We start from the raw sequence: 27,973 nt of genomic DNA on the forward strand, positions 1-27,973 counted from the left end.
CATATTCTTACTCTCTCCTACTCACAAATATTTTATATTTTATATTTTTATTAATTTAAACATCAGATAATTTTTTGCAAGTGGATCTTCCTTCTCTACTTGTGATCGATCAACAGTACAAAGTTTGGTCTAGATATAAGTCTCTTCTACACCTCTTAACTCTCTTAATCCATTTTTAAAGATCAACCTTTATTTTAAGAACCACTTTTTAGAATACACTTTGAAAAATACATTTTTTTATCTTTTCAGAATACATTTTATTAACTCAAAAATTATGTTTCAAATAATTCAAAAGTCGTCAATAAGAATAAGAGTAAAACAATTTTTTTTTAAAAAAAATTGATGGGTTACAGTAAGAATTGATATTTGCAGGAAGGAAGACCCTTCCAAGATTATGTTTACACCTTTCCTACAAAGAATGAATCTTTCGTCCCCGATTAAATTACTTTTTTTTCTTCTGAATATTAGATTCTTGAGAATAGCATTCTTAAAAGAATTTTAAAATGTATTTGTTTGTTTTTAAAATTTTTAAAATACAATACATTTAGCATAAACGTTCTTGAAAAATGTTAGTAATTTTATATTCAATTATTTTGGAAAAGTTCAATTTCTATCTCTAAAAGTACAGTTTTTGGAGAGGAAAACAAATATTTATCCTTTCGTAATATTGTATTTCATGATTCTCGATCAGCCCCTCCAACATATAACTTCTTATTTTATGCCTTATATTTGAGATGGATTATGCTGTTTGTGTTATTTTTTTATTTTAGTAAGTTGTATATGTAAAAATTTTAGTTAAGTACTTAAGTATTCTCATATATATTATTCTTTATTATTGATTAAAAAAAAACATAGAACTTCTTATTGCTGGGATGAAGTACAGTCCGTGAAATACAATATTTCAAAAGAAAATGTTTTATGAACATTCAAAATAATATCTATAACTGTTGCAATGACTAGAACATTCTCTCGTTACAAACCCAACATATATGGAGCAACTCATAATAAGATAATGAGATGCAGGAAAAGGACAGAACAAAGGGTTTATTGTTGCCACTCTTTTTGTTTAGATTTTTCAGACAGACTAATACACAAGAAATCAAGAGGTGCCACAACTATAGACCCGAATGCTTCTTTTTCAGTGTGTTTGCTTCCAACATCAGCTAAACAATATCATTTGAACAAGTGGAGAGAGAAAAAGAAACAACAAATTCACACCAGAACTTCATTCTTGTAATCTTGTTCGCTTTCCATGTAAAAGGTTAAATAAGGAAAACTTTTGAACGTTGAAGAACAAGACCATGCTAAGCATTGATCAGGAGTCCACACGGAAATGTTATGATGATCATTACACATGTCCCTTGAGATAATCAGAGGCAACTTGCAGCACACATGAAATAGGCTTTGTTTCCTTAACTTTCCATGTCATGAAGCATTACAACAACATGCTTTCTAATCAAAGCCACTTACATAAGCATAGAGCCACAATCACCCCTCCCCTTTTTCCATCCCTCAAATTACAAAACAACACCACAATATATAAAAGCAAAAGACCAACAAATCCTTGAACTGGTGTCATTTTGATGTGATTTTAGATCATATGCATACCAATATGTGAGAGCTATGGAGGTGGAAGTTAGAAGTCCTCATCATCAGAACTAGAATAATCCATTCTCCTCTCAGCTATGGCAGGGAAGAACTTTCTGTGGAAGTCAGAGGGTGGATTTGGCGAGTGTTGACTGCGCGCGTCAGGTGAAGAAACCGAAGAAGTCGTCCTAGTCTCCTTCTTGCTACTGCTGGAAGCCTTGGCCTGCTTTATGATGGCGTCCTTCACTTCTTTGCAAACCTTGTCTAATATGATCAAGAAATCACGCACGATCAAGAACAAACGCAACCCTTCATCCTTCCCGGCATTGCCGTGAAAGTAATCGGCAGTGCTCTTAACCAGCGTCATTATCCTCTTCTCCTCCTCCACCATCCACACCACCTCCTTCCTCGCGTTCACCATGAACCGCTCCATGCTGCGTTGGAACTCGCTCTCTTCGACCAGGTTCTTCATGTCCTTGTCAAGAAAATCCTGCGTCTTCACCAACGAGTGCCCCAGCTTCGATACCGCCGACGTGAGTGCGTCGCCGTCTATCAGCGCCGCCTTCTTCACGTCCGCGAGTTCCGTGCTGAGGCCCGACACCACCTGGAGGCCGACGCTGTGGTAGTGTTCCTCGGACTCCTCGCCGCCCTCGTTGATGTTGACGCTGCTGGTACTCCGGCTGGCTCTTTTGTTGCGCACGGTGCGGATTCCCTCGGAGCGGATGATCTCCTCGACGACGAAGTGCAGGAGTGTGGTCTTGCCGTCTGTTCCCTTGACGTCGGAGAGTTTGAGGAGGGTGTCGAGCCTGAATGCTTGCGCGCCACCGCGGTAGGTTCCATCATTCATACGATTGCCGGTTTTCAGAACTGCTTCTAGGAGTTTCAGGAACAGCCTGCTCTCTCTCAGATCATTGCAAGCCACCTGCCATTCTCATGCAACAACTACGTAAGCCTTTACCACTTACATGCATGAACTTGTAACGAAATCACATGAGACAAATATCACAAACATGCCTTGCTTGGTCTTACCTCTAATGTGGCAAAAGAATCCTTAATGCTTGAGAAATCTTCTTTAAGGTTATACACGAACATCAGACATTCAAGACGTTTGAAAGCGAATGGAATTTCAACCAACACTTTGAGAAACCTCTCTGCTGGCCCTAGTTCATGCAGTTGTCCTGTGAACAGCCTTAGCTTTAGTTCCTCGTCTTGCGTAGGTGCCATCTTCAACAACGTCTGGATCAGCTCCATGGGAATCTCATTACCTGATTCAACCAACATATTGTAAGTCCTTCCTAAGAAATGCAAATCCTAATCTCATAGAAAAATGCTAAAAAATTTAATACTTTTGGATTCTTTTTATGCTAAAACCAATGAAGCAACTCATAACGAGAGAACACCCTTATGAATGTAACTTCAATATGTGAGTCCTGACACGTTCCCCAAATAATTATCATAGATTCAAAGTCAAAGTATAGTCCTGTCCTAAGAATATATAAATGAAAGAGAAGAGTATTTCAAATTATTGGTATCATGAACACATGTGCCAAATGAACAGCGTATATAGTTAATTAACAGAACTGAGTGGCCTTAAAGTGATACAAGACCTTCCTAAATTGAATTGATCAGGGGAATAAACTAATTTATCAGGAATATCAACCGTGTGCCAAAAGAAAAATACCAATCCATATATGAATTAAACTCAAAAGTTCAACAGAAATTAATAACAATACACATAAACCCAATAAAATATTAATTAGAGCTAGTCAGCTAAAGAGTTAGTCGCAATAGACAAAGAGAGTCACCTTCTATAAGAGCATCGACAACTTCTTCTGTCGTCACATTCAGAGCTCGCAAAAGAATTGATAAGTTTTGTGCTTTCCTAGGATCAATAATCTTAATATATTGCACTGAATTATCTAATGATGTATCTCTTCTGCGATCATTCTTGTTCTGGTTGGCGCAGCCAAATAAAGACTCCATCATTTCCTCATTGATCCTGAGAAGTTGTTAAAAAGATAAATCAGTGCAAGCAATCTTTCTGGTATATACGTTCTACTTTGTTCATTCAAATTATATTTTGATCTTCGACAAGAGTTAATGTTCTTACACGAATGATCCTGAACTGATCTCATGCCACACCATTGTTTGGCCAGGTTTTGCATTAACCTTGTCCCAGAAAAATGGCTTTAGTTTTGGTTTTGGAGCATCACCCTCATTTGAACTTCCTTCTTTAGAATGTAGTGGTCCTTGATTCTTACCTCCAATTGGAGGAGCTGGTGGAGGATTAGCACCTTTTGCACCAAACGGTAAACGAGGGGCGGGAGGTGGCTGTTTCGGAGGAGGAGGTGGTTGTGGTCCAGAAGAAGAAGAAGAAGGAGGAGGAGGAGGAGGAGGAGGAGGAGGAGGAGGAGGAGGTGGAGGAGGAGGTGGTGGTGGTGGTGGTGGTGGTGGTGGTGGTGGTGGTGGTGGTGGAGGAGGAGGGGCAGGTTTTACACTAGGAGATACTGTTAGTTTTCGTACGCCTACTGATGATGATGATGATGCTGCTGTGTCAACCATTGAGACTTTGATATCTCCACCCTTCCTAGCGGACAAATTTCTAACATTAGAAACATTAGAAGGGTTCTTTCCATTGCCAATGTCATATTCTTCTCTTTCAGAATCTCCCAATTGAACAACCTTCTTTGAACCTGAAGAAAAAAAATTAACGATTGATCCAAGTATAATGTTTCAAAATCATGTGTAACTGGATGATAACAACATTAAAATAATTTAAACTGATTCAAGTCTTGAAGAAATTGATTTGTCAACTTAAGAGTTTGCTCTTCACTCTTCAGGTTTCATATATTATAAAGAAAAAAATAGTATATTTTACACTGTCATGTCATAAACTGTCACGATTGATTAGTTTATCAATTTCAACAAACACTACTATAGAAGTCATAACATAACAAAAATCATGTAGAAAGAACAACATGAGCATACCGCCAGGATAATCATTTGAGGTTAATACGAGCAAAGGCCTGTCATCGCTATCAGTTTTGTTGCTTCTGGCCTCACGATAGCACAGGGCCAAGCCTATCAAGATTACAACACCTGATAAAGCGGCAGCTAAAATAGTTGTTTGCTTCTTTTTCTCATCATTGCTAGTTGGTGGAGTAACAGGAGTCTGTAATTTAGGTAGAGAATTTTTGGGAAGAGAACGAGGCATAGGGGGTGAAGGTGGCAATGGTGCGAACATATCTGGAGGGAGTGGTAAATCCTTTTTGGGAGTTGGAGTTGGTGGTGATGGTGATGGTGGAGAACTGGCTGGTGTTGGACCATGACTTGGTGATAATGGAGGACTGGCTGGTGTTGGACCATGACTTGGTGACAATGGAGAACTGGCTGGTGTAGGAGAATGACTTGGTGCCATTTGATTATTTGGTGAATCAGCAAGCAAGCTTCTTCCATGACCACTTTCTGCACCCAAGGTTGACCCCGAATGCTCTGTTGACAAATATCTAAAGCTACCCTTTTCTGAAACAGGACTACAGTCCAAAGTTTTTCTTTTTACTTGAAGAGGCAGAGAATTAGTTTCTATGTTTTTGCTACTTTTTATAGTCTTTATGTCACCACTCCCTTCCAGGGGATGCAACTCATTGTTCCTCTCTATCAATTGTTTCCTGCACAGTGTCCCGTCATTTTCTACCTGTATCAACCAAATACGAGAATAGCGCCCTTCATTCAGAGTAGTGTGAAAAAAAAACAGATTAACTAATACGTCTACAACAAGTTTCACTTGAAATTTAGAACTACCTATCACTGTCATACTTTATCAAAATTAAAGTAACAAGGTATGCTCCTTTATTCTATCAATGTATAGTCAAAAGCAGTATTTTAAACATAATTGGATCATCTTTTATGTGTGGTATTCCTGTTAAAATACAATGGTATAAACATTCTTGGGTTTCTTACCAGTTTTAAGATAACATACAGTAGGAATGTACTTAAAAGTGCTTCATTTCTTCTAATCCAACTTCAATATGCAGAGGCGAAATGGTGGTATTTAACAAATTTGAATATTTAGAATAAAAATATGACCTTTTTATACTCGTAGCATCCTTTACTGAATCCTATAACCACAGGCTGATATTAAGGTGTTTTTTAAACAAAACATGCATCCATAGTTTTCCTAAAATTAGGCAGAGATATCCTTTTCTGTGATACTACTTTTCAGTCATGCAACTCAAACGAATGGATTTCTTCACTGTGATTCCTTTCTATGAAAGAGATCGAAAGACTGTGTATGAAGTGATATTGTAGACCTTGTGTGTGAACTTTGATATACAAACAGGTAACTCTATGCAGCCAAGTAATCACATAATACGCATGTAGTTCGCAAAGCTTGAGCCAGTTTAACATACATGTAAAACCAGGGGAAGTTCTACATAACCACAACCCAAAAACAAATAGAATTACCAACCAAATTAGCCTATTACTATGAAACCAAACAGAAGAATATGGTACTCAAAATTAAAACCACTATTTGGTAACAAATTAAAAAGGGCCATTAAACATTCATTCAGAATAGAAAGAGGAATCATGAGCAAACAAAAACCCAGACAAGAAATTCCAAAGAAAAACGACAAAGAAGGGACACGAATTTCGATAAAAAAAAAAAAGCAATACCTTTGTTCTAAAAACATAAATGGCTGATGCCGCTCCACCATCTCTAGGAAACTCCTCTTCTCCCCCTTTCCCCTCTGAGCCCCCTTGGGCCAACGCACAAAGGAGAATGACATAAACAACAGCATAACTGGGTCTTGTCAATTCCATTATATTTTTCAACTTCAGCAATCGAAAGGCAAAATTCCCGTCTCATCTCTCATTCAACATGAGTCCTCCCAAGTTTTCTAACGTGCAAATCCAACACCTTGCCAAAGAGCTTCCTTGCCTTCTAAATCAATAAAAATAATAATGTATCGCTCGTTCCAAACTTCGTGATCGCTCAACTTTTCCAGAAACCCACGAAGGTTGGAGTTTGGAAATTCAACTGGATGGATCTCAGAAACTCGGGAATCAGGTTGGAACGAGAGACAATATAATCACAGAGAAGGAGAATGAGGCAAAATTTGACGAAGCTGAAGAATGGGTTGGTATTTGATAAGATAAATATTACGAATAACGCACGTTGGAGAAGAACCAATGAAATGAACGTTACGTACTCAATTCATGCAAAGGTATAACAAGTGTTGAACCCACGTTGAAAGTTTGAGTTTGATATTTGGTGATCTTCTTTTGTTTTTGCTTTCGTTTTTCTCTTCTTTTTTGCGTTTTGCTGAAAAATTCTATAGAATTGTAATACCAGTACAAGAATTTGCGTCTCTGGGAATTTTGATCATTCAAAGGTTTGTTTCTTGTGCTGGGTGTGGGAGGGGGCGTCAGAGGAGAGAGAAAGACAACGATGCATTGAAAGTCCTAATAGGGACGTGGGGAGAACAATGTGGGACACCCATTCATCAACCACCATGCCATGTCTTGGATCCTTCTTTTGCTTTCCTACCCTCCAACTATGTCTTTTTTATATATGCCTCCACCACCATTTTTTTTATTTTATTTTATTGTCCCTCTACTCACTTTATTTAATATCATCCTCATTCTTCCACTGGTTTGTTTCTGATTTTTTAAAGTATTTTTTTTTTTATGTTTTCATCTAATCTACTTATGTAAAATTAAACCTTTTTACTTTATTTTCATAAGTAAATTGAAAAGCGATTTTTTAATTATTTATTTTATACAATACTTACTTTAAATTTAAACAATTTGATTTATAATATTGAATAAGTTTCGTTGAGTTTAACATAAGTGTTTTCGAAATAAGTAATTTTAAAAAAAAATACTTATTTAAATTTTCTTCTTCAAATAATGCAGTTGTCGGAAATACAGATAATTTCTTGTTTTTAAGCAGTTTAAACGAATCCTAATTTTTGTTATTTTTATTATAAACACCTTTTTAAAAGGGTAATTAGAAACGAACAATAAAAATATTTTCTTTAAAAAGTGCAAACAAACTCACCTATTATATGAAAGTGATATTTTGTATAAAAATATTATGTTCATCCATGAATTTTTGTAGAGACTTGTAATATATGCTATATAAGAAAAAAAAAAGAGAGAAGTTAATCTTTGCATAATTATTTTTTGTATGAAAAAAAAATACCAAATGATAGTCGAAGGCTAATTCTTTTAAGTGTAGAGATTATCTAATTGTGTTTTACCTCTCTCTTTTTTCCATACACATGATCACAATTTGAACTTCTAACCATGTTCAAAAATTCGAGTTATATATCAATTACAATTGATATAAGACTTTCTATATATATATATATATATATATATATATATATATATATATATATATATATATATATACTCTGTTCATAAAATAATTAACTCTAATACAATTTCTAATTACACTCTCACATACAACGTGTATTGTAGAGAAAAGAAACGAAAAAAAAAGAATTTATATTTTTCATGAGTTAATGTAAATTCTTAGATTATTTATTTTCCTTTTACTGTATAATATTCTTTCATTAAATTAAACATCAAATAATCTTATCTATATAATCTCCTCGCTGTATATATAACATATATGTAAATTTTAACATTTAAGAGAAAACTAATAATATTTAATAAGTTTTAAGAAAAACTATAGTGGCCTAATGCTAATACCACCTAACACTACCAGAAAATCATGAAATAGAAACCAATTTGTAGATACCAAAATAATTAGTTATAATAGGAACTAAAATAGAGACCATATTAGAAACTAAAAAAAGAATTAGTTTCTAAATTAGTTTCTATTATTTCCTATTATTGTTAAATAGTTTCTAAATTGATATTTAATTAGCAATTAAAATTTTAACTACCAATTATTTAGTTTCTAAATTTGGTAGCAAAAACTTTGGTTGGTAATTAGATACCAATTTAGAAACTATTTAACATTAATCAAATTTCTTTTTAGTTTATAAAATAATCTCTAATTTAGTTACTTAATTATTTTTGTTTCTACAAATTGGTTTCTATTTCATGATTTTCTTGTAGTGTAAAACAAGTTTTTAACATATTCAACTTTTATATTATTTTTAAAAGAAATTCTAAATTAAATATGAAAATAATTTCTAAAGTTATTAATTAAAAATCAACAATTTTAGGACGTTATCTATGATGGGATGTCAATATAACTTTTATATGTTATTAATATATTTAAATAAATTTCTTTTTAAATACTCATGATATGTCAAGAAAGTATATATTTTAACATACTAAATATCAATAAAATATTATAAAATTTTAACAGTTGATAAAACGTGTACGACTAATAATTTCAAAAAAATAAATTAAGTATGAGTTAAATTATTTTGATGGAGAAAAATCAACAAAATTAACTTGACGCGTTAAAATTTAATAGACTACCATCGTTATCATATATGAAAGGGTAAATTATGCTCTCTCTTTTATTGTAATATATGAAAATATCTCTTTAAAATTTTTGTATTAATTTATTTTATGTAAAATTTAAGTATGACTTTTAGATTTGATTTTGTAACTTTACTATAATGGTGGATTATATGATGGACCAAAATAATGACATGTATTTTTTTATTTAATTTAATAGAATTTGTATTTTATAACTATAGATTTTTTTTAGTTTGTATCTTTTATTTCAAAATTTACGAGAATGGATCGAGGTTTTATTATTAAGTATTTGTGATTGTGAGGTACAAGATTAATGTTTCGAGAGTTAGTTTATCATATGAGTATGAGACAACGCGAATATGATGAGAATGTTGTGTTATTGACGTGGAATAGTGTAAGGAATCTAGGTAGATAATCTTGATAATGATAAAATTAGAATGTAATTTGTTTTGTGAATATTTGTTTCATGACCAATAGTTTAGGGATTTTTTTTGTTACTTAGTTGACTTGCATTTTGGTTTTATTTAGGAACCACATAGTTGTACTTTTATCAGGTTGGTTGATTGATGAAGAAGAAGGTGAAGAAAATGACATGTGTAATGAAGAATATGTTATGTGATACATTGTTGTAGTGGGTGCGATATCAAATGAAACTAGGGGAACACAACAAGATTTGGAAAATTGCAAGGAAAAAAATTAATAATTTGCAAAACAAATTTATGATGGAGGGGAAATTTTTTTGTTACTGTTGTTGTTTTAGTTTAGCAATGGTCCTTATTTAGTATTGTTGGTATATTGTATTTTTTAGAGAAAGAACTTAGTTAGGTATTTTGTATGGTTGGTGTATTCTTCATTACAGGCATTTAGGTTTGGTCATATCTATATAACAATACTTCAAATGGGTGAGTTAAACTTAAATTTTATTTTTATAAATGTTATCATGGTCATTCAAAGTCTATCCTAATGAAATTAGTTGAGTCAATCATGTCACCTGTTATTAGGCTCGACTCTCCACATTCAATGTTTTCAACATGAAATGATGTATTAGAGATCCCATATTGTCTAGATATATGATCAAATAACAATATATAAACCTCATATTACTAAGCCAAATTTGTAAGATTGAGTTAAACTTAAAGTTCACTTTTAAGATGATATCAAAATTTATTAATGATTTATCCTAATGAGATTTATTGGACTTACTTTATCACCTATTACTGGACACCTATCTATTTCCACATTCACAGTTGGAAAACTAAGCGTGTAATGAATTTTTGGTATTTTGTTGCTCCAATATTGGTTTTGATTTGACATGGGACCATATGAGAAAGGAGAGGTAAACATTTATGCATTCTCTCTAGAAATATAGTATTGAGTGAATATAAACAAATTTCTTTGTGCTCATATTTCAAATATTAGTAGAAAAAAAAGAAGAGAAGTAAACATTGTCACAAATATAACATTTAAAATTAAGGATAACAAAATGAGTCTCAACTAGCTCATCACTAACATGCTTTAGCTCGCTTCACCTAGTCTGCCAAATTAGAGGAACAAGGTGGATTGACCACTCAACTTACTATTTTTAAATTTAAAATAAAAAATAGTTTAGAAGATTAACTTTTTTATATTATATTATTTGAATGATCCAAATATGTAATAGTATTATAACTTAAATCATTAACACTTACAAATTAAGTTTCAATCATCAATTAATTAATTAAAAATTTAGAAAATATTTATATAATTAAATGAGCTTTTAAATGTGTTTTTAATACAAAATTTTAAAACACAAAATTTGAAAAACAACATTTTAAAAAGAAGTTGGCAAGTTGGCTAGCGAGTCTAACATTTGTAGAACAACCTAAGATTTTTAACTCGCTTTCTTATAAAGGGTCAACTCGTCCCGTCCTATTTTTGACAAACCAATACCTTATCAAGTTGATTTGTTTTGTTACCTATGTTTATAATAATGATATAATTATTCATTTGCATTTGTATAATATATATATATATATATATATATATATATATATACTTTATTTATTGTTCTCTGTTGTATATATACATTACATATATGATAAAAGGGAATTAAAATATTTATATTTTTTTATTTATTTAATTTTTAAAATTTAATGAATGAAAAACTAATACTAGAAATTATCTTTTTTTAATTATATTATTATCATTATTATTATATTTCCTCATTCTTTATATCTTACAATTTCTCATTTTCAAAATTATTTTAAAAAATGAGTATTGAAAATGGTAATATCTCAATATCATTAGTAGTTGGTGACATTTGCTTTTTATTTATTGGAAAAATTAATTAACTATAACACTTTAGATAAGCTTCTATTTTGTATTAAGAATGTACATAGTTCTGGACATTGTGTTTATACGAGATTTCAACAAGATTAAAAAATTTAATAAGAATAGGAGTAACGTTCAAATATATTATAAACTTATGTGTAACATCAAAACAATTAAGTACTTAAATGTTTCTAGAGGTAGAATATAGTTTAAACCATATGAATATATTTTTTACCATCATTATTGTTATTAAAAAAATTGTCATTTTGAATCTTCATCCTCAACAATTAAAGTTTGACCTTCATACTTTGTTTTCATATGTCATTAGTCAATGCAATGAAATGTGTACATTTCTTAATAAATATGTTTATATAGTTGTTCAAAAATACATTAAGGGATCCAAATCTTGGTTGCAAAAGTAACTTTGGTTTGGTAGTTGAACTTTGTAAGTATGGTGCAGGTTGTGTTAGAAAAAACGGGTAATTTTCCCACTAAAACAGAACCCTAATAGAGCTACCCGACAAATAATATTGAATAAATAAAGCGGAATAATAAAAGAGATAAAGAGGAAAAAAACACACCAGAAAATTATTAACGGAGTTCGGCCAATTTAGCCTAATCTCCGAGCACAGCAAAAACAGCTCACTTTTATTATTATAGGAGAAAATATTACAAATTGGGATATATAACAGTGAAGGAGGAGCGTTTAATTTATAACCCTCAAACCTCCTTCCCAAACAATGAACTCACCGATGTGGGACTCGGGATTAAGCTAAAATCAACAAATCTCCACCTTGGCTTAATTTCAAATCTCACCTAAAACAAATATTCTCAAAACATAACAAAAACAAACTTTGCAGTGCTTCAAATTTGCGCTTCCAGGCGCCAACTTCAAATGTGCAAGATATTAACCAAGTCTAAACAGTGTTCAAACTTGGTCCTTGTAACTACCTTGGTGAGCATATCTGCAGGATTCTCCGTAGTGTGAATCTTCTGGAGAACAATCTCCTCTTCTTCGAGAATCTCACGCACAAAGTGATTACGAACATCAATGTGCTTCGTCCGTGCATGAAAGACTTGATTCTTTGCTAAATGAATAGCACTTTGACTGTCAGAATATAACTCAAGTTGTTTCTGACCAACTCCCAAGTCTTTAAGCAACCCATGAAGCCAAATTGCTTCCTTCACAGCCTCTGTAATCGCCATATACTCTGCCTCTGTCGTAGACAAAGCCACCGTAGACTGCAAGGTAGACTTCCAACTAACTGGCGCTTTTGCTAAAGTGAACAAATAGCCAGTTGTAGACCGTCGCGCTATCCAAATCACCTGCATAATCAGAATCACAATATCCAACTATGCATTGACCAAGTGATTCATCTTGCTCAAATGTCAATCCAACATCTAAGGTATTTTGGAGGTACCGTAGAATCCATCTCACAGCTTGCCAATGTCCCTTGCCTGGATTATGCATGTACCTGCTAACAACACTCACAGCCTGTGAAATATCTGGTCTTGTACACACCATTGCATACATCAAGCTTCCAACTGCATTTGCATATGGGACTTTTGCCATGTATTCTCGTTCTTCATCAGTCGTCGGAGATAAACGACTACTCAATTTTAAATGAGCAGCAAGTGGGGTACTTACAGGTTTTGTATCTTCGTGTATACCAAAACGTTGTAGTACCTTCTGCAAATACTGCTTCTGTGACAGCCAAAGTTTTCCCCTCTCCCTGTCCCTATTTATCTCCATGCCGAGAATCTTCTTGGCTTCCCCCAAATCCTTCATCTCGAACTCTTTACTCAACTGAGCCTTTAACCTGTCAATCTCAACTTGGCTCTTTGCTGCAATCAGCATATCATCAACATATAAGAGTAAGTAAATGTAGGAACCATCTTCAAGTCTGCGCAAATACACACAGTGATCATATTTGCTTCTCTTGTACTTCTGATCCTTCATGAACTTATCAAATAGTTTGTACCACTATCTCAGAGATTGTTTCAGTCCGTACAACGATTTGCTAAGTTTAGAAACCCAATCTTCTTTACCATCAACCTTGTATCCTTCTGGTTGAGTCATATAGATTTCCTCCTTCAAATCACCATGTAGGAACGCGGTCTTTACATCAAGTTGAGCAAGCTCCAAATTCAACTCTGCTACCAAGGCCAACAAAATTCTAATGGAGGAATGTTTAACAACTGGAGAAAATACCTCATTATAATCAATTCCCTCCCTCTGAGCAAAGCCTTTAGCAACCAACCTTGCCTTGTAGCGAACATCTTCTTTATTAGGAAATCCTTCTTTCTTTGCAAATACCCATTTGCACCCAATTGCCTTCTTACCTTTTGGTAATTGTGCCAGCTTCCACGTCTTGTTCTTCTTCAAAGACTGCATCTCCTCTTCCATCGCACCTGCCCAATTACCACTCTCTGAACTCAGAATGGCTTCTGGGTAAGTCGATGGAATGTCATCAACAACTGGAAGTGCATAGGCAACCATATCCATGAAACGAGCAGGCTTCTGAATATCTCGTCTCTGTCTTCTAACTGCAATTGGCGCTGATTGCTGTTGAGATTCTTGGGTAGGAACCTCTTCCTCATCTGACTCTTCTTCTACCATAGGAGAGTCACTTGTGGTATTTCGTGTTGGGATCACCACTGTCGGCTCAAACTCCACCTGCTTCCGGGCACACTCCACCTGTTGTGGAGTACTATTAGCTCATTCTGGATTTACCTTCTTTAACATGGAAGATTCATCAAAGGTAACATCCTTGCTGATAATCGTCTTCTTTGCCTCTAGACACCACAAACGGTATCCCTTCACTCCAGGACTAAAGCCCAAGAAAAGAGCCTTCTTTGCCCGTGGATCCAACTTTGATTCAATCACATGATAATATGCAATAGAACCAAAAACATGCAAAGAATCATAATCAGTTGCAGGTTTTCCAGACCATACCTCTAACGGAGTTTTGCCATCTATAGTAGATGATGGAAAACGATTGACGAGATGTTGAGCGTATGTCACAGCCTCAGCCCAAAACTCTCAGCCTAACTCAGCATTAGACAACATACAACGAACTTTCTCCACAAGTGTCTTGTTCATACGCTCCGACACCCCATTCTGCTGTGGTGTTTTTCTAACAGTGAAGTGCCGAACTATGCCACAATCTTGACATACCTTCAGGAACGGATCACTCTTGTATTCTCCTCCATTGTCTGTTCGGAGAACCTTAATCTTCCTTCCTGTCTGGTTTTCAACTTGAGCTTTCCACTTAAGGAAAATTTCAAGCACATCATTTTTGTTCTTCATAGTAAACACCTAAACTCTCCTGGAAAAATCATCCACAAAAGTGACAAAATAATGCCTACCTCCGATTGATGGAGTCTTGGCAGGTCCCCACACATCTGAATGCACATAATCCAGAATACCCTTGGTATTGTGAATTGCAGTGCCAAACTTCACTCTTCGTTGTTTTCCCAGAACACAATGCTCACAAAATTCAAGTTTGCAAGCCTTCGTACCTTTCAACAGTCCCTCCAGCATGTCCCAACCTCATATGCCACAACTTCGTTGCCTCGACATCCTTCTTAGTGCTAGAAGTTGCTACCGCTACTACCCCCACCACTGTACTACCTTGATAGTAATATAGATTGTTCTTCCTCACGCCTTTCAACATCACCAGTGCTCCTGAAGTTGCTTTAAGAATTCCATCTCGCATCGTCACAACTAGGCCTTTAGATTTTAAAGCCCCCAATGAGATGAGATTCTTCTTCAACTTTGGCACGTACCGTACATCCCGCAAAATTCTGGTGGATCCATCATGATTCCGCAACTTGATTGAACCTATCCCAGCTGTCTTACATGGATTATCATTACCCATGTAAACAACCCCGCCATCGAGTTCTTGAAATTCAAAGAACCATTCCCGAATGGGACACATATGATAGGTACAACCTGAATCCAATATCCACTCATCTGGATACGATGATGCTGAAAGCGAGACAATTAAATAGATATCTGATTCCACATCATTTTTGCATTCTGTAACATTTGCATCTTGCGGAGCTTTCCCTTTCTTCTGCAGTTTTGGACAGTCTTTCTTCCAGTGTCCTTTCTCATGACAGAAAGCACACTCATCTTTGGCAACGGCTCGACCTTTAGACTTAGACCTTCCTCTTCTCCCCTTTGTCTGGCTTTGCTGGCGACCTCTTGCCACCAATGCTTTTTCTGATGTCGTTGATTTGGTTTTCATCTTATCCTGCTTTCTCAATTCATGACTATATAAAGCAGAACAAACAGCATCTAACGACACATTCTCCTTCCCGTGAAGGAGCGTAGTCTCCAAATGTTCAAATTCATCAGGAAGAGATGATAACAACATCAAAGCCAAATCCTCATCCTCAAACTTCACATCTAAATTCAACAGGTCTACTACTAATTGATTAAACATAGTGATGTGTGCATTCATAGTAGTACCTTGTTGGTAGTCAAATCGGAACAACCTTTTCTTCATCAGGAGCTTGTTCTTACCACTCTTCTTCAGAAACTTGTCCTCCAATGTCTTCCACAGTTTGTGTGCAGAAGTCTCATTTTTTACAGCATACTTCTGCTCTCTGGACAGGCAGGATCAAATAGTTCTGCATGCCAACCGGTTGATGATGCTCCAGTCTTTCTCCTCTACCTCTTCTGGTTTCTCTCCTTCAATAACAATATCAAGACCCTGCTGAAAAAGAGAGTCCAAGACCTCTCCTTGCCACATACCAAAATGTCCAGTGCCATCAAATATTTCCACCGCCAATTTCAAAGTGGACACCGGGAACCTCGACCATGATGACGAGGAGCCTGACACTTTGGATACATCCTTCGCTTCTTCTTCTTGATTTGCCATTACAAACTCAAAATATAGTATTCAATATTACAAATAATTTCAAACAACCCAAGGCGAACCTTCGGCTCTTGATACCACTTGTTGGGAAAAACGGGTAATTTTCCCACTAAAACAGAACCCTAATAGAACTACCCGACAAATAATATTGAATAAATAAAGCGAAATAATAAAAGAGATAAAGAGGAAAAAACACACCAGAAAATTATTAACGGAGTTCGACCAATTTAGCCTAATCTCCGAGCACAACAAAAACAACTCACTTTTATTATTATGGGAGAAGATATTACAAATTGGGATATATAACAGTGAAGGGGGAGCGTTTAATTTATAACCTCAAACCTCCTTCCCAAACAATGAACCCACTGATGTGGGACTCGGGATTAAGCCAAAATCAAGAGGTTGATTCTCCTCAATTCAATGTTGTAACTCCATAATTGAGAGTACTATTTTGTAGCATTAGCTTTTACCATTGCTTATGCAATCTTTCAAAGAGCGGCAAAATTATCTATTATAATACTAACTAAAAATCTTTTTTTAAAATCATCTATTATCTCTGTCAATTTTATTCTTTTCTTTAAATTGAATATATCCATAAGAACTTTTTGTTATTCATTTTTTTTTGCATTTTGATTCTCAAACACCATTGCAAGAGTGTGATTGAGAACATAAGTCTTTAAAGTAAAAAGCATAAACTCCCCTTATGTATAACTTATACTATAGTTTTATATTTTTTTTTTTATAAATTACACTTCCTTACTATTTAGAACAAAATGTTCTAAAATGACATATTTTTTAACTTTTAATACATTTTCTTAGTTTTAAATAACTTTGTTGTAGTCTTATACCCGTATGTTTCTTCTTTATCTTTATTAAAATCAAAATCTATAACATCAGTCCCATAATTCGTTTCTAACTGAAAACATTAGATTATAAAGATATAATTTAACATCTCAAATTTAATTTATATTCGTCCTCTTTTTGTCAAATGCTTTCTTCTTTAGGGGTAACTGTTCGTAAATTTTGACAATAGAACTTCTCATTAGGACCAACAACATTTTGAACATATATCTCAAATTCACAATTTCCTCATGTAGAAAAACAAGACAAATTCAAAACAACTATTGCATTAACTAACTCCTTAAGATTATCAAATTGTTCATTGTTTCCCTTTCCACTATATAAATAAAATATATATACTTAATATATATACATAGTATATATAAATAATATAATATAAATGAAATAATCATAAATAATATTAAAATTAATTTTGATTACACAACAATTCTCAACCCACCTCTGAATACGCCAAATTCTATTTGCATTACATTTTTTTTTTCATAAAAAATGACTTCCTTCATTACACATCAAAAGTGTTCTTTAAGTATAAAAAACTAAAAAAAAAAATCAAAATATAGATTGTTGTTCTAGTATTATTAAACTTTACATGTAATAAATATTACATGGGGATGTAGCTCAGATGGTAGAGCGCTCGCTTAGCATGCGAGAGGTACGGGGATCGATACCCCGCATCTCCAATTTTGTATTTCATTTTTTTTTGTATTATTTTCAATAATCCTTCATTACTCTTGTTCCTGGTATTTGTTCCTCTCCTTCTTTTGATTCATGGAAGAACACCCTGAATCTCAATGTCACTACTCAAGACAACAGCTCTTCTTCCCAAACCTTGTTCCACCACCACCCTCAGTTCTCTACAATGTGGAATCTTGCTGCAATCACTCTCCAATTCCAAATCCTTAACCCAAGCTCAGCAACTCCACGCCCAAGTGACCACCGGCGGCACCCTCCGCCACAACACCTATCTCGCCACCAAGCTCGCCGCATGCTATGCCGCCTGCGGCCACATGCTCCATGCCCAACTCATCTTCGATCAAATTGTGCTAAAGAACTCGTTTCTCTGGAACTCCATGATCAGGGGCTACGCCTGCAACCACTCTCCCACCAAGTCCCTTGTTCTCTACGGTGATATGTTGCGTTTTGGACAGAAGCCTGACAATTTCACCTACCCTTTTGTCCTCAAGGCCTGTGGGGACCTTCTGTTTCGCAGAATTGGTAGAAAGGTTCACGCTTTGGTGGTGGTTGGTGGGTTGGAAAAGGATGTTTACGTGGGGAACTCGATACTTTCGATGTACTTTAAGTTTGGTGACGTGGCAGCTGCGCAGGTGGTGTTTGATAAAATGCCTATGAGGGACTTGACTTCTTGGAACACCATGGTGTCGGGTTGTGTGAAGAATGGGGAGGCTGAGGGTGCTTTTGAGATTTTTGGGGAGATGAGGAGGGTTGGCGTTGTGGGAGACGGGACCACCTTGCTTGCTCTTCTCTCTGCTTGCGGGGATGTTATGGATTTGAAGATGGGTAAAGAGATTCATGGTTATGTTGTTAGAAATGGTGGGAATGGGAGAGTGCATAACGGGTTTTTGGTGAATTCAGTTATTGACATGTACTGCAATTGTGAGTCTATATCTTGTGCCAGGAAGTTGTTTGAAAGGTTGATAGTGAAGGACATTGTGTCGTGGAATTCTTTGATATCCGGGTATGAGAAACGTGGGGATGCTTTTGAAGTTCTAGAGCTTTTTGGCCGGATGGTTGAGGGAAGTGCAGTGCCGGATGAGGTGACTGTGATTTCAGTGCTTGGGGCTTGTAATCAAATCTCGGCTTTGCGGTTGGGCACGTCTGTTCATTCATATGTTGTTAAGAGGGGTTATGGAGTGAATGTAGCTGTTGGAACTGCACTTATTGGCATGTATGCTAATTGTGGGAGTTTAATTTGTGCGTGTTGTGTGTTTGATGAGATGCCTGAGAAAAATTTGGCTGTTTGGACTGTTATGATTACTGGCTTTGGAATTCATGGAAGGGGAAGAGAGGCCGTCTCCATTTTTTACGAAATGTTAGGTACAAATGTGACTCCAGATGAGGGCATTTTCACTGCAGTTTTATCTGCTTGTAGTCATTCTGGATTAGTGGATGAGGGTAAAGAAATTTTCTATAAAATTACTAGAGTCTATAATGTAGACCCTGGACCCACTCATTATTCATGTTTAGTGGATCTACTTGGCAGAGCAGGGTACTTAGATGAAGCATATGCAGTAATAGAGAGTATGAAATTAGAACCCAATGAGGATGTGTGGACTGCTCTTCTTTCAGCATGCAGATTGCATCGAAATGTCAAGTTAGCAGAGATCTCGGCACATAAGCTTTTTGAATTGAATCCAGATGGAGCGAGTGGATATGTTTGCCTTTCCAACATCTATGCTGCTGAGAGACGGTGGAAGGATGTAGAAAATGTGAGGGCATTGGTGAAAAAAAGCAGATTGAAGAAAGCACCTAGTTACAGTTTTGTTGAGCTAAAGAAGATGTTTCATCAATTTTTTGTTGGGGATACTTACCACCAACAGTCGGATGATATTTACGCCAAATTGAAAGACATGAGTGAGCAGCTGAAGAAAGCTGGATACAAACCTGACACTACTTCAGTTCTTCACGATGTTGAGGAGGAAATAAAGGAGAAAATGCTTTGGGATCATAGCGAGAGGTTGGCACTTGCTTTTGCTCTTATTAACACTGCTCCGGGGACCACAATCAGGATAACCAAGAATCTTCGTGTGTGTGGAGATTGCCATACAGTAATTAAAATGATTTCTAAGCTCACAAATCGGGAGATTATCATGCGAGATATTAGTAGGTTCCACCATTTTAGAGATGGCATATGCTCATGTGGTGGATATTGGTGAGCTGATGCAAGTTTGATGAAGTAGTAGATAAAATTCAAATGAAAATACAAAATTTTGGTCCATGGAAATTTGATAGCTAGAAAAAGAAGCTAATTATGAAAGGAAGTTGATAAAAAAATTCAATAAAAACTGAAATGTATTCTTCCCATTGTTAAGGAGGCCGACTGTAAATTCGCTGACAATATGTCTACGCTAGTTCAGATTCAGCTTGGTGAAGAATTTGCCCATCCACTATGAAATCCTATGATCCATTTAGATGAAGTTGCTGATTTGTTATCTGATATGAAAAGATATCTTTGGATGTTTTGCAATTACAAATGTGGCATCATCAATTCACCATTGGCATTGCAGATGAAACAAAACTGTCTCCGTAATCTGAAGTGTTTGTTTTGCCTCAAAGCCCCAATACTAGGAGGCACTTTCTAACTATAAAAGAAGCTCAAGTTTCCAGTAGTTGGACAGAAGAACTCAACTCCCTCCTGGCTGTTGTACCAAGCATGTCAAACTCAAATTCAACCAGACATCGTACCTTAACATCCAAACCGTTTTGTCTTGTGCTCAAATAGATGGATATGATATATTTATTACTAAATCATTTTCTGTGTGCTTCTCTAGAAGTCCTAACAACAGCCACACCCAAGTAAGTTCTCAAATAGTTGTTATTCACAAACAAAATGCTCTTGAAGTATAGTAACCGATTACGGCGACAACTGAGATGGAAAGACCAAAGAATGGAAGGATTTTAGAATACAGGAGGTGTGTTAGGAATAACAGACGACAGGAATAGAAAGAATGACAGATTAAATAATGGAGTAAAGGAAAACTAAAATAAGATGACAGTGAACCATTAAAATGGAATGCAGCTTAGAAATTCAAGTACATATAATCTATAGTGGAATCAAACTTATATAATGAATTGCAATTGAAGGCAAAATCATCCCCTTCCAACCCCACCCCACCATCTAGACCAACCAGGAAATTTTAACCTGATAGTTTTTTGCAAATATGCCGGAACCTTTTATTTAAACTAGTTGTGCGGTTTCACTTCTAGAGAAAAAACTTGAGGAAGACAAGGACTTTAAGGAAATAATGTCTTGTAAATTTTAAATAAATAGCAATGAAATAGTCTACACATAATAAAACCCAAATTCCATATAACTTCAATATGTATGCGTTATCACGTTATCACATCGGGATGTGGTATGCCAAAGCATCATTGCTAATATATGTCATAAATTTGTTACTTGCCTGTAGTTATAGATCTGTCTAAAATTAGTTAATCATGTGTTCTAAGCTCTAAAATATTTATTCTTCTCGTAGTTAGAGACTATATCTGAATTTATTTGTCATGGAAAGCTAATTTGTAATAGGATTTTATTCCCCTGGATAAGGTACTTGTGATATAATTTACAGTTATTTGGATTGGGCCATATAGTTTTTAAAAGATTAAGTTTCTTTTAAACACTTAATCACATTTGGAGAATAATAATAATAATAAGGGTTTAAGATCATTCGCAGGTGTCAGTTGATTCTCAAATATGTGCTGCATGAGCAAGTTTCACCATTTTAGAGACAGATAATTTTGGGTTGCAATAATCAGCATTGATGCATGTTTGACAAAGTAGTTTATTAACTTCATACATAGGAATACACACATGAAAAGTACACACACGAGTACTGCCTCTTAGATGTTTAGACATTGCTACTTCATGGCATTATAGTACTGCTGATTTTAGTGGCTGGGTGCTTTATTTATATCCTGAACGGTATCTATTATTTCCAGCAGATTCTTCTTTAATTATTCTTAGCACCATTGGGAAATCAACCATCAATTTTCATGTCTGTCTCTGGAAGCCAGGGGAATGGCGGTATTGGTTTAGTCGCTTCAAGAAGAACCTCAATGGGAATCTTTGGTGCCAATGGCTTCAATGGTGTTGTGCCAGCATTGTAGTTTTGAGGGTCTTCACAGTGACCCTGTAATTTTAGGGGAACAGGATTAGGAGGCTACAAGGTAGTTATGCATTTGAAGAAAGCTCACATATCATCTTATAAGCACATGCCTAACGGCTTCTCACCTGATCTGCATGCATCTTTAGCACAAATTTTTTGAATGTATCATAATTTGATTGTTGCAGTAGATCATCTGATAGACGAAGATATGTTACTCCAAACATCTTTGCTTTTGGAGGGCCATTTTTGTTGACGCCTTGTGGCCTTGCGTTCAGTATGATTTGGTTGTATGCTGTGGAATCATACCTGGGAAGTGCATTTTCTCCAGCAACTAGGATGTCTTCTGTCCAACCACCACTCAATACCTGTGCATGTGTTCATGTTTGGCAATTTAACCACTCTAATACAGAGCATTTACACTTGGCATCATCTTTAGAAGCAGAACAAGCTTTAAACTTATGAAAAATTTAATGCATTACCTGCTGAACGAGCTCCGCTGGTCCACTTTTGGCATCTGAGCTTTGTTCTGAGTCCCTCATCTCAAGACAAGTAAAGTTCAAAATGGCATGATGGCGAGACAGCATTCTTGCAATGGGACGATATCCGTCCCTATCATTAAGGTTGTAATATCCAGCAGTAAGCTCAGCAGCGTGATTTTCAACTTTGTACCACCAGTGGATTCCAGATACCTGTTATCAAGGTCAGAGGTTAACCATCTGGTAGAAAATGAAGGAGACTATTAATTGAGGTTCTATGAAGTTTACTTTGATCGCTAATTTGACTTTAGAGCCCAGGAAAGCTTTGTTGGCTTCATCTAGGATTTGATCACCATGATTCAGCAATTTGTTTGAATACCAAGTCAAGAAGAACTTCCCTTTCTCAGTGACATATGTGCCATTTGATTTGAAGAATCCACTAGATTCTGGTACATCATTGTACTGGCCTGCGTCATCTGGTAGTTCCCATTCAGGATGGCCAGCACTTACTACAGCTTCTTTATAATCAGCCTTCAAATATTTGTCATAGCACTGCAGATTGCACAATTTCGTTCTTATTATGATGCTTCAGTTGTTCAAATAATCAAATCCCAGTTTGGATGAAAAACAACTTTGTTTTGAAAGCTAAGACCAGACTCACCTGAAATTCTCCAATACCAGGAAATTCCCATCCTTGATTTTGTGGATAAGAGGGATATCTGAGCTCTCCTGCTGGGCCAAGCCCTACTTCAATGTCTACAATAAGCCCAGATTCTAAAAAATCTGACATGTTTTCTCTGAAACTCTTCATGTAGTCACTGTATATCTGCATATAGCAACAACTTTAAACATGCTGTGTAATAATCAAGATCATTGTTCCTATATCTAAACATGTAGAAGTCTATCTGAAACATGTCTAGCCTATTGTTACACAATAAAAGATTGTTCGATGAGGATTTGGACTTTCCCACATAGAATGAATATGTTTATCTTCTTTTATTGACATTTTTTCCTTCATATGATGGAAAGAGGATTGCGTAGCAAGGCTGATTCAGTTTAGTTAGCATCTTTTGGGATTAGATTATACAAGTTAAACAGACAACTGACAAGTTCAACGTAATAGACTGAATCAGTTTCCTTGTTTTTTAGCATGTCATTATTAGTAACACTATACTTCTTAATTTTAATACATGTTGGTGAAAACTAGATTATGAAGCAGACCAGGTCCATTCTTTTCGATGACACGCATTTATGGTAGGCAAATATACACATGATACGTTCATACGTTCCTTAGGAGTTGACAACAAGAATGCTAGTTATAATAAGAATGATAATCTTAGTTCTCTTAGTTCACCTCAATGGCTGTTCTTCCATGGAATATAGGCTCGTCGTCCACACCAACACTTAGATACTCCTTATTCCTTGTGCCTGAACGGTTGGTGTAGAAGATATCAGGATCAGATTCTCCAATGTCAAGCACCCACTTGGGAATTGGGATGTTAACTACATCTCCTACATTCCCTCCACACTGATGGAATGACATAATAGCTTGAAGTTTCAAGCCACATTCCTGAACCAGCTTAAACAAGCTCCTATAGGCACTCCAATCGTACTGCTTAGGCCCCTTTAGTTCTACGATCCCCCACCACACATCAACCATAACTCCATCAATTTCTGTTGCTCTTAGCTTCAAGAGCTGTTCTTTAAGACCATTTGGGTCTCCAAAAACACTGTCAACAGTGACAACTCCTAGCTGCAGTAGTTTGAAAGATAAATAACAAAACAAGATATAATTAGCTTGTGCAAATACATGGTATAGTCATTTATTATGTTTCCATGCAAAAAAACTGGTAGCTTAGAAACACACTAGTTTGTGTGCATGACTTACAGGGAGCATGACATAAACTGGAACGTAGTTTTGTAACATGTTTCTGTCCGAAGTAATAACCATCTTGCTGGTTGCGTTTTTCTCTTAAAAAAGCCTAAGTTGTCTGATAGCTATGGAGATCAAAGATGAGATGCTAGGTAGAAGTTGCTGGTTGTTGAAGTCACGACAGAAGGAGGCTTTTTATAGACAAAGGAAAGAATAACTGTGTAATTATAACCAGAACAAAGTGAAAAGAATAAAGTAATAAAGAACTTGTCGTTGCTCACTTTTTATGACTTGTAGTCTAAGGAAAATAATTTTAGAAATTAAAGTGAGCAAAATAATTGTTCTGTTCCTTTTCTGTACCCGTTGAATTTGTATTATAGTTGGATGGTACAGTGGAAAATGAAAATATAAATGAAAGTGGTTTTAAATAAAAATGATGTAAACATAGTTCTATTATAATAACTTTTTATTGTTTATATCTTATTATTTTATTTAATATATTTTTAAAAATTGAAAATAAAAGTAAAAAATATAACTCATAATTGATTATGTGATACTTCTAATTAATTTATTGTAGAGTATTTTTAATGTGAGTTGTTGCTAAAAAGAAAATTCAACATAATCAATGAGAGAAAAGTTTCTCCTACACCATTTTTATATTTTCACCATTTTTTTTTTCTTTCTAGGTTTTAGGATATGTTCTGAGCTCAAATCCATTGAAAGATAACATCAATATAATCAATCATTATATAAAAAAAATAGTTTGTTTTGAAGTTAAAAGTTTCATTATAATTTTGTCTCTAAGGCTGCATTTGTTTCAAAGTGGAAAAAAGGCATAGAAAGACTGTTTGCAATGAAAAACCAAAGGAATCCACCTAATAAAAAGTTATATATATATATATATATATATATTTTAATTAATTAATTTTAATTTACTTTTTTATCATTTTTATTTTAAACTTAAATTATTATTATTATTATTTAAAATATAATTATAATTTAAATATAAAAAACATAATCAAAATTATAAAAAAATAATTATTATAAAAAACATAATTAATAATATTATATATAATAAATTAGAAATATAATAATAAAAATAAATATATTTTTTAATAATTAAAAAATAAATTTATCTAATAATTATATTAATTAAAAAAAGTAAAGATAAAAATAATATTATTATTAAATATAAAAATAAATTTTTATCAAATATTTATAATTATAAATATTTAAATAATATTTTAATTAAAAATAATTATAATTTATAAATAAATATATCAAATTAATTTTTAACCACTTTTAAATATAAGGATAAATATGTAAACTTAAATTTTTATCAATTAAAAATATATAATTTCAATCACACTCATTACATCATTCACAAACTTTTATAAACTTTCTCCACACTTTTCACTTTATTTACCTTAATTCAAACACCCCACCTTTGTTTACACTTTCCCTTCAAATCATCTCAAATTCACTCCTTCATTTCTACTTCTTAATTCAAACAAAACATAAAAGATATCTTAGATGATTAAAAAGAAAAAATGTATTTAAATTGTCATTAACCTTGACTTTTAAACATGAGGACTATTACCTAATTTTCTATATAATTATAAAAAGGAAAAATATAGATAATTGTTTTAAATATGCTAAAACATTTTTTTTCTCATCTTATTTTCAAGTCAATTTTATCCTTTAAATTTTAAAAGACACTTTAATCTTTAAATTTTTGCATAAGATTGTTTCATCATTTCTTTTATTTATTAACGATGATAATATTAGTTGAAGCGATAAAAGTCGTACTTTATTGAATTGATCAACATAGTATAGTAAGTTCAAATTAGAATCAATTTAGTATAAGAAGATGTTTTAAGAAATTAAATATAAAATTTCAAAATAAAATATGCATATTTTAACTTTCAATTTATCACCATGCTAGTTTTCTGCTGATAAAAAAACTATGCTAGTTTTGTGTAAGTGACACATTCCTTTCCCTTTTAGCTTCATTCAAATCCTTGTGATGTTTTGATCAAATCTTTGTGATGTTTTGATCATATCCTCACCAACACACACCATTTTGTTTTTGGAAGTAAAATATTTGTGTTAACATACTTATGTTTATCAATTAATTGTTATGAGTCAGAGTAACATCTTGATTTTGCAAGGCAATGAATGTGGTTCTGAATGGAGGGACCCTGACTACGTGGTCAATCTTCCTTCAGGAATTGCTATTTTTCCTGATGGGACTACTGCACAAGCATTGATGTCACAGGATATGGTGGATCTCTTTTGACTGTGACCTTTCAAATCATGGTTGATTCAGTTCCAACATCAAAACTCTCTTAGATCTGTTGCCACTATTAACAACCTTATTGCTTGCAGTGTTGAGAGAATTAAAGACAGCTTTATCTAATTGAAGTTGCAATGCATATAACTGGAAATTAGCATGCAGAATTCACTCTGTCAAAAGGAACTTGGCATGGTGAATTTTGAAGCCATCATAGGAAGGTGCAGGGGGTATGAATGCATATACTGCAGTTCATTTTCTGGAATTCTGCAGATGCTTTCAATGCTTTTTTAGATGTTGATTTTGATGTAGATGAGGGATGGGAAACTGCAATCAATATAACTTAAGTTTGTTTTTAGCAAGATGCATTGTCTTACTTTGATGCATAATTATACAGTAAAAATTAGACATTCATAATCATTAGCTTTCGTCTTGTTAAATTATGTTTTAAGATTATTATGTTTCTGGTTTTGCTAGTAAGATGGTCAAGAATTTTTATAAGGATTGGAATACTTTTTAAAGTATTTTTTTTTAATTAATTAATTAATTTTTTGTTGATAAAAAAAATAATTATTATAAAATTATGTCTTTTCTTATAATCTAGTTGAAATTAAAAATTTCTTAATTATTGTTTCGATTAAATATCATACAGTAATTCATATATAAAAATACATATAAAATTAAAGTTATTACTCAAATAAACCAAATTAGCAACGGTTATTGTGATGCTCTTTCAATTTAATTATTAGAATTATAAAGTTAGTTAAAATCATTTTAAATACACTAATTTGGGTATATATGAAATTAATTAAAACCATTTTAGATGTACTCCTAATTTAGTTTAAAATTAATTAAAATCACTTCAGATGTAATTCTAATTTAGTTATATAAAAATTAATTAAAATCATTTTAAACGCATTTCTAATTTGGTTACATGAAAATTAATTTAACTACTTTAAATGCATTTCTGATTTGGTATAAAAATTAATTAAAAAAATGTAGATACACTTATAATTTATTTTTTATTTTTTATTTTTTTTATTTTTTATAAAGTTTTCGTGTTAGGCATCACTATGCAACTTGACATCTCAGCTAAACTGACACCTCAAGTAACAACAATCATCTACCATCACATGAAAAAAAAAATTATTAAAAAAAAAAGAAAGAAAATACAAAAATATGGGGGGACTAGACCAAAATCCATATGTTAACACAAACGATACATAGGTAGATTATACCTATTCATAAAGAATTCTAAGAACAGACTAGCTGGGAGTCTATTATACCAATGAAAAGATTCTCTATGAATAAATCCTAAATTAGCCAACTTATCAGCACACGCATTCCCTTCACGAAAAATATGAGTTACCCTAAAC

At 34.0% G+C, this 27,973-nt stretch overlaps 3 protein-coding genes and 1 non-coding gene across 4 annotated transcripts; 2 read left to right on the plus strand and 2 right to left on the minus strand.

Moving 5' to 3' along the window:
- Positions 1-902: 902 nt before the first annotated feature.
- On the minus strand, positions 903-7,125 carry LOC137810496 (formin-like protein 3). The gene is made up of 6 exons (XM_068611805.1): positions 6,262-7,125; positions 4,576-5,281; positions 3,698-4,280; positions 3,393-3,586; positions 2,617-2,852; positions 903-2,509 (listed from the first exon to the last, which is right to left on the minus strand). The coding sequence occupies exons 1-6, from the start codon at positions 6,406-6,408 to the stop codon at positions 1,637-1,639; spliced, it is 2,739 nt and encodes a 912-aa protein (XP_068467906.1). The 5' UTR covers positions 6,409-7,125; the 3' UTR covers positions 903-1,636.
- Positions 7,126-17,718: 10,593 nt separating this feature from the next.
- TRNAA-AGC (transfer RNA alanine (anticodon AGC)) lies at positions 17,719-17,791 on the plus strand. Its single transcript has one exon. It is a non-coding gene; the product is annotated as a tRNA-Ala (tRNA).
- A 27-nt stretch (positions 17,792-17,818) lies between these two features.
- LOC137828051 (putative pentatricopeptide repeat-containing protein At3g11460, mitochondrial) lies at positions 17,819-20,613 on the plus strand. The gene has a single exon (XM_068634461.2). It carries the CDS (start codon positions 17,903-17,905, stop codon positions 20,003-20,005), a length of 2,103 nt encoding a protein of 700 aa, XP_068490562.2. The 5' UTR covers positions 17,819-17,902; the 3' UTR covers positions 20,006-20,613.
- A 994-nt stretch (positions 20,614-21,607) lies between these two features.
- Positions 21,608-24,561, minus strand: LOC137828056 (beta-amylase). Its single transcript, XM_068634475.2, has 7 exons — positions 24,320-24,561; positions 23,786-24,184; positions 23,093-23,257; positions 22,720-22,983; positions 22,435-22,644; positions 22,081-22,320; positions 21,608-21,979 (listed from the first exon to the last, which is right to left on the minus strand). The coding sequence occupies exons 1-7, from the start codon at positions 24,380-24,382 to the stop codon at positions 21,827-21,829; spliced, it is 1,494 nt and encodes a 497-aa protein (XP_068490576.1). The 5' UTR covers positions 24,383-24,561; the 3' UTR covers positions 21,608-21,826.
- Between the last annotated feature and the right edge of the window lie 3,412 nt (positions 24,562-27,973).

This window comes from Phaseolus vulgaris, chromosome 11, assembly GCF_051622355.1.
Source record: "Phaseolus vulgaris cultivar YP4 chromosome 11, ASM5162235v1, whole genome shotgun sequence".
In the NCBI taxonomy this organism is placed as follows: Eukaryota; Viridiplantae; Streptophyta; class Magnoliopsida; order Fabales; family Fabaceae; genus Phaseolus; species Phaseolus vulgaris.

Coding starts and splice junctions, on each gene's coding strand:
- LOC137810496 (XM_068611805.1), bottom strand. CDS start 6,408: ATGGAATTGACAAGACCCAGTTATGCTGTTGTTTATGTCATTCTCCTT. Junction 4,281..4,575: donor CTCAAATGATTATCCTGGCG/GTATGCTCATGT, acceptor TTTTTTCTTCAG/GTTCAAAGAAGGTTGTTCAA. Junction 2,510..2,616: donor ATTCTTTTGCCACATTAGAG/GTAAGACCAAGC, acceptor TGAGAATGGCAG/GTGGCTTGCAATGATCTGAG.
- LOC137828051 (XM_068634461.2), top strand. CDS start 17,903: ATGTCACTACTCAAGACAACAGCTCTTCTTCCCAAACCTTGTTCCACC.
- LOC137828056 (XM_068634475.2), bottom strand. CDS start 24,382: ATGGTTATTACTTCGGACAGAAACATGTTACAAAACTACGTTCCAGTT. Junction 22,984..23,092: donor CTGGTATTGGAGAATTTCAG/GTGAGTCTGGTC, acceptor TGCAATCTGCAG/TGCTATGACAAATATTTGAA. Junction 22,321..22,434: donor CAGCGGAGCTCGTTCAGCAG/GTAATGCATTAA, acceptor ACACATGCACAG/GTATTGAGTGGTGGTTGGAC.